Here is a 12,711-nt window from a genome sequence, read left to right on the forward strand (position 1 = left end):
TCTTAGCATTTTGACTTAGCATTGCAACCACATGGCTAGCTATAAAAGGCCTATGGAACTTAAATTGGGTTTGGGAAAGAATATGGAATAACAGATAGCCTAACAGATTTAAATCTGTTACTGAATTAATTTTAACATATTGTTATGCATAAAAAGTATACACAGTACCACAATTAAAATAAAAACCTCAATTGAAGAGTTTTAGAAATACTGAACAAAGGCCGGGCGCGGTGGCTCAAGCCTGTAATCCCAGCACTTTGGGAGGCCGAGACGGGCGGATCACGAGGTCAGGAGATCGAGACCATCCTGGCTAACACGGTGAAACCCCGTCTCTACTAAAAATACAAAAACTAGCCGGGCGAGGTGGCGGGCTCCTGTAGTCCCAGCTACTCGGGAGGCTGAGGCAGGAGAATGGCGTAAACCCGGGAGGCGGAGCTTGCAGTGAGCTGAGATCTGGCCACTGCACTCCAGTCCGGGCGACAAAGCGAGACTCCGCCTCAAAAAAAAAAAAAAAAAAAAAAAAAAATACTGAACAAAACATGTGAATCTCATTGTATCTTGGATTGGAAAAAAGTGGTATTTTTCACAGATGCATTAATTATGTTCTTAAGGCAAATGTTATTCTTAAAGAAACTTCTGATAACTGGTACTGGTATAGAGTTCTTTTTCCACATCAGGATAAAACCTGATTTCTTTTTTTTTTTTTTTTTTTTTTTTTTTTGAGACGGAGTCTCGCTCTGCCGCCCAGGCTGGAGTGCAGTGCGGATCTCAGCTCACTGCAAGCTCCGCCTCCCGGGTTCACGCCATTCTCCTGCCTCAGCCTCCCGAGTAGCTGGGACTACAGGCGCCCGCCACCTCGCCCGGCTAGTATTTTGTATTTTTAGTAGAGACGGGGTTTCACCGTGTTCGCCAGGATGGTCTCGATCTCCTGACCTCGTGATCCGCCCGCCTCGGCCTCCCAAAGTGCTGGGATTACAGGCTTGAGCCACCGCGCCCGGCAAAACCTGATTTCTAACAACTGTGCTTGCCAAATATTAACTTGCTAAAGATACAATACAAATCACGTTCCACTTGCTGAATGCATAGGAATGTAATAAATTAATTTTCCAGACTGCTGCATATTCTATTTAATTGATGGAAGAAATATCTCTGACTGCAGTGCAAAATAATACCTCTAATTTCATTATATAGTTGCATATTTTACTTAGGTTTAAATATTTTTTGTTGTAAAATTTTATGAAACATCCAACTTAAATATAATCAAGCATGTCTTTCCTAATATACATGCTCATATTATTGCTTTATAAAATAATGAAAAAGAAGTAGCTGCTTGTTTTTAAGATGGCAATGTAGAATTTAAAATAATGTTGCCTCTATATATCAGAATTAGCTCATAGTGACCCAGCTTCCAAACTAAACTGGCTTCCTCAGTCTGGCACTAATGAATACAGCAAAGAACTTCTAGTTTCTTGAGCTTGGTTTAACCCCACCATTTTCAAGGAGGCTCCAGAGATTGAGTTGTTTTTCTTTATTCTTTCCTAGATTTAGTAAAATACATAAGGTAAATACTAATATTCAAGTAACTTTTTAATCCAAATGTGTGCCTCAAAAGCAGATGACTTTCTTCTGCTTTCATCACCAAATAATTTATCCCCTGCAAAATTCATTTTCTACTTTTTGGTTATATCTCTTAAACATACAACTTCTCATAAGAAAATATACTCAAAGTGTATGTTTATCAAAGAGGTGGAAAAGACATCCAATCTACTTAACTTTTCAAAGCCACTTAGATATTTGTGTGGAGAACTTTGAAGCAGTTTTTATCGATTAGTACACTTTGGAATGCACAGTGCACATGTTTTTACTTTTCAATGAACAGCTGGCTTCCTCACACACTCTGATAACCTCCCCTTCACTGAGCCCCATGAAAAGAAAAAACATTTCTATGAAGTATCTATAAAAAAAACTTGAGTTTAACATTACCTAAGGTACATTGTCCTTACAATTTATATCTTTCCAATTGGTGACTTTGCTACAAAATGTGCCTGGAACTCTTTTAACAAAATGAAAAGTCTTTTTTTTTTTTTTTAACCTTAAGAATATATAGCAATAAGAAATTTCCTTTTATATTTGAAGGAAATCATCACACACTCCCATTCATATTACATTGATAATGAAATAAATTGAATAAACTCAGGAAAAGGTTCTACTTAAGTACACGTTTGCAGAACTTGGAATATTAGTAACTATGTGGGAACACTGCCTTCTTGCTTTCAGAAATTTTATGCCTCGACCTCTCTTGGTTTGTAAACAACCCGGATATGCATTTTCATAAGCCTTTGTACTTTTCTTGCACAACACTTAAACTACTTTTAATTACTTGATAAATGTTGATTTCCCTTGCTAATTTGTTAGCTCTATTAGGGCAGGACCTATACATCATTGTACACCTACATTTCGTGCATAGTATGCTTTTAGTACATAGTATGAAGCACAACATAATGGGTGTACAATATGCACTCGCCTAACTGAATGTAAATTAAAACTATTTGCCGGGTGCAGTGGCTCACGCCTGTAATCCCAGCACATTGGGTGGCCGAGACGAGTGGATCACTTGAGGTCAGGAGTTTATGACCAGCCTGGCCAACATGGTGAAATCCTATCTCTATTAAAATACAAAATTAGCTGGGGATGGTGGTGGGCACCTGTAATCCCAGCTACTTGGGAGGCCGAGGCAGGAGAATCGCTTGAACCCAGGAGGTGGAGGTTGCAGTAAGGCAAGATCACACCATTACACTCTAGCCTGGGTGACAAGAGCGAGACTCCATCTCAAAAAAAAAAAAAAAAAAATGTATCCCTTATACTATAAACAAAAATGTAAGTGAATCCTTTGAATAGGAAAAGGGCATGATAATACAAATCAACAAGGGAAATGCAGGGCACAGTCAATGATGAATGCTAATTTTCCCTTGGTACTGATGTTTACTCTTCTCTTCTGACCCATGAATACCCTAAGAATTAATAAGCACACCAGGCTTTAAATGACATTTATCAGAATGATGCTTCCTCCCAAATCTATATTTAAAGACCCAATCCTTGTTCTAAAATTTTAGAATCATACATCAAAACTTCTGGTATCTCCACCTAAACACCATTCACTATTCAGACTCTTTCAAATCAGCATATTCAAAATTTGACTTTTAACCCCAAATTTGTTTCTTTTTATTCACATATTCATTTTATTCACTTCTAAGTGTTTGCTATGTGCCAACTAGTGTGCTATTGTTCAGTGTAATAAGCAAACACAATCTTTGCTTTCGTGGAGTCTACAATCTATGGAATAAGGCTGGGTGCAGTGGCTCACACCTGTAATCCCAGCACTTTGGGAGGCAGAGGTGGGCAGATCACCTGAGGTCAGGAGTTCCAGACCAGCCTGGCTAACACGGTGAAACCCCATCTCTACTACAAATACAAAAAATTAGCCGGGTGTGGTGGTACACATCTGTAATCCCAGCTACTTGGGAGGCTGAGGCAAGAGAATCACTTGAACCCAGGCGGCAGAGGTTACAGTGAGCAGAGATCGTGCCACTGCACTCCAGCCTGGGCGACAAGAGTGAGACTCCATCTTAAAACAAACAAACAAACAACAACAACAACAACAAAAACCACCTAGGGAATAAAACAAAGATAAAACAATCTGACAGGCAAAGTAACGATGCTAAGAGACAGCAACAAAGGATACCATGGAAGCACACGACAGAGTGTCCTGGAAGTTGCAGCAACAATGGATGCTGTGGAAGCACACAACAGAATGTCCTGGAAGTTACATTTATGTTTAGGCCTAAGGATGAGTAGAAATTAACTAGATACATTGAGATATGGGATCAAGTGTAGGGAGATGTTTCGAACAGAGAGTACAGCATTACAATGCTGGAGGTGACAGATATTGACATAACCCAAAAAGTGAAAAGAATTTGGGTCTTAGTGGTAAGTAGTTTTTGCAGGGAAAAGCATTGACATTTGAGGCTGGACATTTAAGTAGCATCCAGATCACTGAGGGACCAGGAAATTAAGTTTAAGGGATTTTAAGAGTTCTATTCAAAACACTAACAACTTAGAACATTTGTACCAATCAATCTGACCAGATGCTGGCTGGCCTGAGCAACCCAATCAGAAAAGACAAGCTTGTCACAACACTAGTTGAATGCTGGCTCCATCCCAATAAGGCAATGCTATCGAGGAGTTTTTAGCACTGTCTGACCTAGCGTTAAGAAAAGAAAAAAAAAATCACTGCTAAAAAGTGGCAAATGGATTGGAGGAAAGGAAGAATGGAGGTAGGAGAGCAGTTATTAGGCTTGTCCAAGAGGAATGGTCTAGGTGAGGGGTAAATGTGGCCTAGATCAGAGTGGGATGAGCAGCATGGAGACACTGGATGGGTCCTAGAGATGTTTGCAAGGTAGATTGAATAGCAATTAGTTTTGGTGAAAGGAAGAATAACTTGGCTTGACCAACTGGCTGAATGATGATGTCATTTACTAAGACAGAGAATACTGGACAAAGAATAGGATTCACTTACTTGCTTATGTGGGCAAGGTGGTGGGGAATAGGTTATAAGTGTTAAGTGAGACAGACCGACCTGTCTGAGGTAAAGCCAACGCACAAGATTGAGTGGACAGTGTAGAAATCAGCAGAGAAGCCTGGTTGGAGGGAAAAGTTTGGGTAAAGTAAAAAAAAAGTAGATGAGAAAACATAAGGAGAGTTACAGTCTGGAGAGAAGGTGTCTTAGGTCAGAATTCTCAGGAGAAATAGCATATTTTTGATGAACTACACATTTTTAATTGTCAAAATCTTCAAATCTTTAAAAAATTAAAATGATACAATAAAAATGATTGCTACATAAATTTTAAAATACGACTGGATTACAGATCAGAATGTATAAATATTGTGATTATTGCAAGTATATAGCCTACCAAAAGGACAGAAAAAAACTAAAAAAAAAAAAAAAAAATCAACCAATAACAAAAAGCAGACAAACTTCAGACATTTCATAGGCAAGTTCTGATTTTTCACACAAACAGATGATGAGGAAGAAGCTGAGAAAACTCATATCAACATTATAAATTATTATAAAAATAAGCCTAAATTCTGCAAAGCTGGGAGGTGAAAGAGATGAAATACAGCAAGAAATGATTCCATGTGATCTAAAGTAGACAATTTTCTTATAGCAAATATTTGATGTTTAAGTACTGAGTGTACTGGGCAAAATTATTTCATCTATATGCAGCTTACACTTAGCACTAAATGCTCATCTTACCCCTGGCCCCTTGCAATTTATTTTTATTTTATTTTATTATTTTATTTTATTTTACTTTGAGGCAGGGTCTGGTTCTGTCACCCAGGCTGGAGTGCACGGGTGCAATCTCTACTCACTGCAGCCTCTGCCGTCCAGGCTCCAGCAATCCTCCCACTTTAGCTACCTCTGTAGTAGCTGGGATTACAGGTGTGCAACACCAGGCCTGACTAATTTTTATACTTTTTTGGAGAGACAGGGTTTCACTATGTTGCCCAGGTTGGTCTCCATTTCCCAAGCTCAAGAGATCTGCCTGTCTTGGCATCCTAAAGTGCTAGGATTACAGGTGTAAGCCACCGGGCCCAACCAAACCTTGCAATTTCTAAAGCCTAAACCTCTCCAACACCTCCCTCTTGATAGAGTAATTTCTATGCTACTGTGCATACACACCTCCCCCTGAATAAACACTTTCACTCCAATACCCATTGGGTGAATGTGACACCTAATTAGACCAACGCAGATAGTGAATATGTAACGGTCACAGAAAAACCACTAATGGTTAATGGAAGACTAAATTTACTTACTTTGCTTACTAACAATATACTGATTTTCTGTTTTCTAAGTTTACATTTTACCTAAGGTATGCTTAGGTATCTATTTGGCCCACAGGTAAACTATGCATTTATTTGGTTGACCAATAGTAAGAGAAATGTAATGTTGGCTTTTGCTCATATTAAGTAATGAATGAGAGAATAAAGAAGCATTTTCTCCCTTATCTGTAAAAGAAACAGATATACATAATATATATTTATTATTATATATAATTATATATTATATATACTATATATACTATGTATAGTAATATATAATATATATTATATATATATATTTATGTATAATTATACATATAATTATATAATATATATCATTACATATTTATTATCATATATAATTATATATGTATAATTATATAATATATAGTATTACATATTTTTTATAATATACAATTATATATTATCATATGTATAATTATATAATATATAGTATTATATATTTATTATAATATATAATTATATAATATATATTATATTATAATTATATAATATATTATATATTACTATATATGATATAATATACTGTAATATATAACTATATATGTTAGATATAACATAGTTATATATTACAGTATATTATATCATATATAATAATATATATTACTATATTACTATATATCTGTTTCTTTTACAGATATGGGAGAAAAGCTATATATGTGTATATTTGTACATACATATATATATGTCTATGTATATATAAACTTTTATTTTAGGTTTGAGGATACACGTGAAGGTTTGTTACACAGGTAAACTCATGTCATGGGGGGATGTTGCACAGATTATTTCATCACCCAGGAACTAAGCCCAGTACCCAATAGTTATCTTTTCTGTTCCTCTCCAGAAACAGATATTTTTTAAAAGATCAAGCTAAATTTATAGCATAAACTTTTGTTTGGCAAAAAGACTCATTATTTGAAAATTATACAAGTGTGTTAATCAGTTATTTTATTATTATTCATCTTCAAGGCAGCAGTTTCAAAGCCTGGTTTAAAGGGAAAATGCTAGGGGTCAGGGAATCAACACCCCAAAGCTGTGGGGGAAAATGCTGTGGATATGTCTATATCTTCATTTGTTCTCATGAAAGGGTCCACAGTTTTTATGTGGTACTAAAAGGGATTTGTGCACTGATTCTGTGGTAGGCACTGGATAAGTAGTGAACAGATCTGTTTTTGCCTTTGTGGAGGAGGGAGACATTAATCAAGTAATAATGACTACATAATTATAAACTATGTCATTACAGGCTGTAATAAATACTATTTTAAAAGTATGGGAAACTATAAAGCATTTATTACAAATATTGGGTCTAATCTAAATAGGTCAGTAAGTCTTGCCCGAGGCCTTGTGGAAGCCACTGGACACCCAAGTTGAGATCTGAAGAACTAGCACCTCAGGAAAGAAGAGACAAGATGGCCAGGTTAACTTAAAGGTGTGTGTGCCAAGGCCCAGGAGCAGAGGAAACACGATGATGCCCAGGAACTGGAGAAAGCCTAGAGCATTGGAAGCACAAGATCAAGAATCATTACATTAGATGATGCTGAAGAGCGGCTACAAGGCAGAGATTGCAGGTTGTCATAAAGATGGGGTCTTTAAAATCCTGCATGTTCTCATTTATGTGGGAGCTAAATGAGTGGATCTCATGGAGGTAGAGAGAAGAATACTGTTTATCAGAGGCTGGGAAGGGGAAGGGTAGGGAGGATGGAGAGAGGATGGTTAAGGGGTACAAAAGCACAGTTAAATAGAAGGAATGAGTTTTAGTATTCAATAGTACATCAGGAAAATTGTAGTGAACAGCAATATATAGTATATTTTTTAAAAGCTGCAAGAGAAGAATTGTAGTCTTCTCAATAGAAAGAAAAGAGCAATGTTTGAGACGATGGATATCCCAATTACCCTGACTTGATCATTACACATTTTGTACAGGTATCAACACATCACACATGACCCCAAAATATGTACAACTATGATATATCAAGAAATAAAAACTTTAAAAAAGATTTTTGTATTATTTTATGAGCAATGGGAAATCACTGAAAGGCCTTCATGCTGGAGACTGACATCAGATCTGTGGGGGGTTTTCTGTGTATTTGAAACAGGGTCACGCTCTGTCAACCAGGCTGGGAGTGCAGTGGTACAATCCTAGCTCACTGCAGCCCTGAACTCCTGGGCTCAAGCAATCCTCCTCCCTCTGCTGCTGCAGCAGCTGAGACCACAGGCATGAGCCACCATGCCGAGCCATAGATTTGGATCTATGTTTTTAAAAAATATGCTTGAAAGTAATTTATAGAAAAGATTTTGAAGAAAGGAAATGGAAAGAGGAAGAGCAGAAAGAAGGCTATGTCCTTAGTTGGAAAGAGTATCCAAAGCACCTTGGTTTACTATTTGATTTAAATCAAATACCATATTAGGAATATAATCTAAAATACATCATATTGCTTAACTGAATTATTTTAAAATATAAATTAATAGCATTCCAAAAATTGTATATTTTGTATATTTCAATTCCTAAATCATCCATATTTATTTTCTCTAACTTTAAAAGAAAATGATATTTTTGTCAAGAGATTCAGTATACCAAAATTCCTTTTAAGGGGTTTGGCTTGAAGATAAAAACAATGTTTTAATTATTAATATGTTTTAAAAATGAATAAAAATGCTTGGCCTAAGTGTTCCCATTGAATTTATTTTAAAGTATGTAGTTCTAAAATTTAGAGGATTTTAAAGAATCCTGTTTGATTTCAGGGTTATGATAAAAGAAGCATATACCAATAAAACTTGTTAAAGGAGTATTAACTTATTTAGAATAGTAAATACAAAACTATAATGTCTTATTGTTTATTTTATTGTTGTTTGATAAAGATTCAGGGAGGATAAATGAACTAAGGATAACTTTTGCTATGTCCAATAGCACAATTATATATTAGTCTATTAAAAATATTAACATTTTGTCCACCACTGAAATATTATAATGTTCCCACAACTGTACAATTTTCTGGTAAAGTTTTTAAATGCATGACTATATTTAGAGTCATACTCTTTTCCTTGAGAACACATGTTGGAATGACCGCTACATTACTTTGCTGTGCTTTTAGGAAATAATCAGAATGAATTTCATTTGGCTAAGCTTAACTAACTATGATACTAATAGAAATGATAGAAGGTCTCAAAGCTTCTATCATTTTTAATTTTTTTTTTAACCTTTAGAGTTGAGGCAGAGGCAGGATGAATAGAAAATTTAGTTTTATAATTTATTTTTTGTTTCTTCTTGCAAGTCTTAATCTAAAATGGCTTGTTTCTTTATCAAGTGGCTGAGCAATATAAAGAAATTCAATTTTTGGAAAAAAAAGCAATTAATTTGGGTTGTATAATAAGACAATGTCTCCAAACTCAGAGGCCAAATGATCATAACAGTAAAAATTGTAGAAATATTCAACTAGCTGAAAAAACGTAGCTCATGGAGTTGAGATAGTAATCTTAACTCTGATTTCTATTAATATTATATTGAAATAAGAGTAGGTTTTATTAGTGAAAACCATGTAGATCAGCTTAAGTTTGCATAAAATTAAAATGTTAATTTTCTGTCATACCACATCATAAAATCAAATCTAACATCACATCTTTCAAACAATTTCATTTTTCATTCTCCAGGTCAAAGAACAGTTCTGAATTTAGCCAGATTTACGTGTGTGAGTCTAACTTGAAAACAGCTTGGAAGGCCATCAAGACAACCACAGTTCTGTCTTTCGGGAGAAGTTTGCTTCAGCCCAACCCACAGGACTGGATTTCTCCAAACATTTCTGTGCAGAGGCCAGAGGTGCACACGATTTCAAACAACACTCTCACGGTTATCGCCAGCACATACGCGTGTTCCACAGCCAGCCTCCTCTACCACAGAAGACCCACAAAGCGGGTTTATGTGTCTGGTCTGAAAATCCCTGATTCAAAGCCAACCTTAAGAGACATTTCCTGGTTATCAGAAGCTCACCATTTAATGAGATAAACTTCCCAGTTTATTCAAAACATCTGAGATCTAGTGTCAGAGTTATTTCCTTTGCTTTTGTCAGGAAGACAATCAATTTGTTCAGTGAGATGGCTTATTTCAATACCATACCACTGTTTCACAGAACACACGCATTTAATTTTACACTTTCAATGCATACTTTGCACTGTTATCTCCACCATCCAAAAACTTACCCATTTAAAAGTATTTTATTGCCAAATGAAAATGTTTATTCTTAAAGATCAACACACACATACATACATACATGTACACACATACATGTGCATATTTATTGTTTTCTTCATGAGGCTTTGACTCCATCATATGAAGAGTTTGCCAAGCAATAAGGCATTAATTACTTTCTTTGTGACACTGTATTGTCAAAAACACAAAATACTAAAAAATTGACTTCATTCCCCCAAAGAAAATATAGGAGACTCTGAGCTGAACCAAATTACTTTAAAGCAACCAGAAGTTTAAGCACATCATCCCTAAAGTGAAAGGTTCTGATTGAGGGGGCTCTCACGGGTAGCAGGAATGGGCAATACCCACCGTCTTGCTGAGATAGCTCGTGCTGGTGTTCATGCACTGTAGCCCCTCACTGTTGCAGCAACCTCCACATCTGTAGACGGACACACATGGAGGTTTAAAGAAGGTGTTTGTTGCGACTCCAAACTCCTTCCCCACATCTATACACACCTCCCGTGGCATGCATTGAGTCTTTCTCCACTCATTATCAATACCTGTCAAGTCATAGGAAAACCAGTAAGTTTTATGGAAACCACCAAGATAAAAAAGCCCACAGCAGCTGCAAGTCACTCACATTCGATTTCAGATTTTAACATTTAAGTTCAATATATAACTAAAGAGACAGCTGATAGGATCTTAAATTGACTTGTGAACAAGAATATGATACAACATTGAAAAGACAGGCTAAGAATATTTTCTTAAGCTCATTTCTATAGCCAGACAATGAGCAAAATTAGCATTATGCTTTATTAAAAGTACATCAATATCCCACAACACTAATGTTTAGTTTTTGTTTCCTAGGCAAATGGTAATTTAATATATGAAAGTTTATTGAAAGTGCAGAGAGAGTCATGTTCATTCTTTATAGTGTGACCATTTACGTGCTCTCAATGCAAATATAAATATAATTTTATTTTTCTTTAAAACTGAGTTGCATATGAGAAGACAGCTATGGTTTTAGATTCAAGTCAAAAATCCTTTCCAGGCAGACTATTTGGCAACCTTGAGTAATGTCATGGCCGCAGCTGCATTGCAGTGAAATGCAAGGCTATTTTCCACCAACTGGGACTCATTCTGAACTTTCTTCAGCAAAGTCAATGTTTCCTCTCCCTTTTAGCTCTCCTCTGGAATTTTGTTTCTGATGAGTTAGTAGCTCACCTATAATACTGTTGACTTTTTAAATTCTGCATTACAAATGGTGTATTTCCTAAGTATACTAGGTTATTTCTCCCATATTTCCCCTAAAATAGAATTTTTGGAAAAGGACATAGACTATTGGTTATACAACCATGAAGCCATTTTGTTTGCCTTTGTTCTCAAAATACTTTCCAATATCAAACTTTTAAAGTGATTAAGAGCTACCAACTGAAGGCAAGTAGGTTTTTAAATTACTCCACCACCTTATTTATTTATTTATTTATTTATTTACTTACTTACTTACTTATTTATTTATTTTAAATAGAGATGAGGTCTTGCTGTGTTGTTCAGGCTGGTCTCTAACTCTGGCTTCAAGCAATCCTCCCACTCCAGCTTCCCCAAGGGCTCGGATTACAGACATGAGCCTCTGTGCCCAGTCCTACTCTACCAATTGATGCTACGACATTTTATGCAACATGATCATTTTCTGTGAAGCTTTATGGTAGATACCTCATCAGCTTAAGTCCCACTCTGAGCCAGTTATCTATGAAGTAGCAAGGCAACAAGTGGCATCTGAAAAGGCGATTTCAAATGAAGCACTTCTCAATCCAAATCAGATAGGAAATTAAGGTATCATTATTTGATAAGATAAAGAATGTTTACATTAATAAACATATACGGTGTGTAAAAATATAGCTATCTGTTTTAAAAATTTTCCAATGGCTATCGCCTGAAAAAATTAATGCGTGTTGTTATGCATGGATCTTTCTATCTTGTATTTTAAGAAGTCGTCTTAATACTCAAAGTGAAATCACAAAATGTTATATTTTGAAGTAATTCTTTATTTTCTATTTGCTTTCTGCCCTAAAGGTGTATGTGGTGATACAAACATTGAAATTAAAGAACCAGGCTGGCAACTTCCACTCGTTTGATATATAAGGCTTACTATATATTTTATCTCCCATACTTACTTTTTAAGATCTCTGCATTATAATGTGCCGCGGCAAATTTTATAGTCTCTTCTGTCCTTGAGTTGAGGTTGGCCTGTTCTCTGTTTTGTTGCCAGCCTCCTTTGCTTAGCTGACACTTGTACATTTTCCAGTATTCTGGGTAGAGTACAGTCATGAGTTCATCTACACTGGACACAGACCGTAACTGCTCCTCCAGATCTTTGCTTGCATAAGCCTGTCAAAGAAAAATGCAAGATCAATGACTTACCAGCTTAAGGGATTTAGAAACAAATGCACTTTAAAACGGTTAGGTTTAATACTATCTATGCTCTGTTCCCTCACAAAAATATTATTAATTACTCCTAAATTACTTCACTTTCCTTGGTAAAATTATATTTATATTTTAATTTGTATGAACCAAAACAATTAAAAATACATATTTGGTTGTTAGGAAAAAAACTTTGTGATATAATT

The 12,711-nt window shown here is 35.8% G+C and overlaps 1 protein-coding gene across 1 annotated transcript in view; it reads right to left on the reverse strand.

Annotated features, from left to right (window-relative positions):
* The window catches only part of VEGFC (vascular endothelial growth factor C), a 120,159-nt gene that overhangs the window by 27,821 nt on the left and 79,627 nt on the right, over positions 1 to 12,711 (reverse strand). The window contains exons 2-3 of the mRNA XM_033215746.1: positions 12,259 to 12,472; positions 10,454 to 10,644 (exon numbers count right to left, since the gene is read on the reverse strand). Of these exons, the coding sequence (XP_033071637.1) occupies positions 10,454 to 10,644; positions 12,259 to 12,472 (405 nt within the window). The remainder of the gene's footprint in view (positions 1 to 10,453; positions 10,645 to 12,258; positions 12,473 to 12,711) is intronic.

The sequence above is a fragment of the Trachypithecus francoisi genome, unplaced genomic scaffold (assembly GCF_009764315.1).
Source record: "Trachypithecus francoisi isolate TF-2019V2 unplaced genomic scaffold, Tfra_2.0 Lachesis_group1, whole genome shotgun sequence".
Taxonomy (NCBI): domain Eukaryota; kingdom Metazoa; phylum Chordata; class Mammalia; order Primates; family Cercopithecidae; genus Trachypithecus; species Trachypithecus francoisi.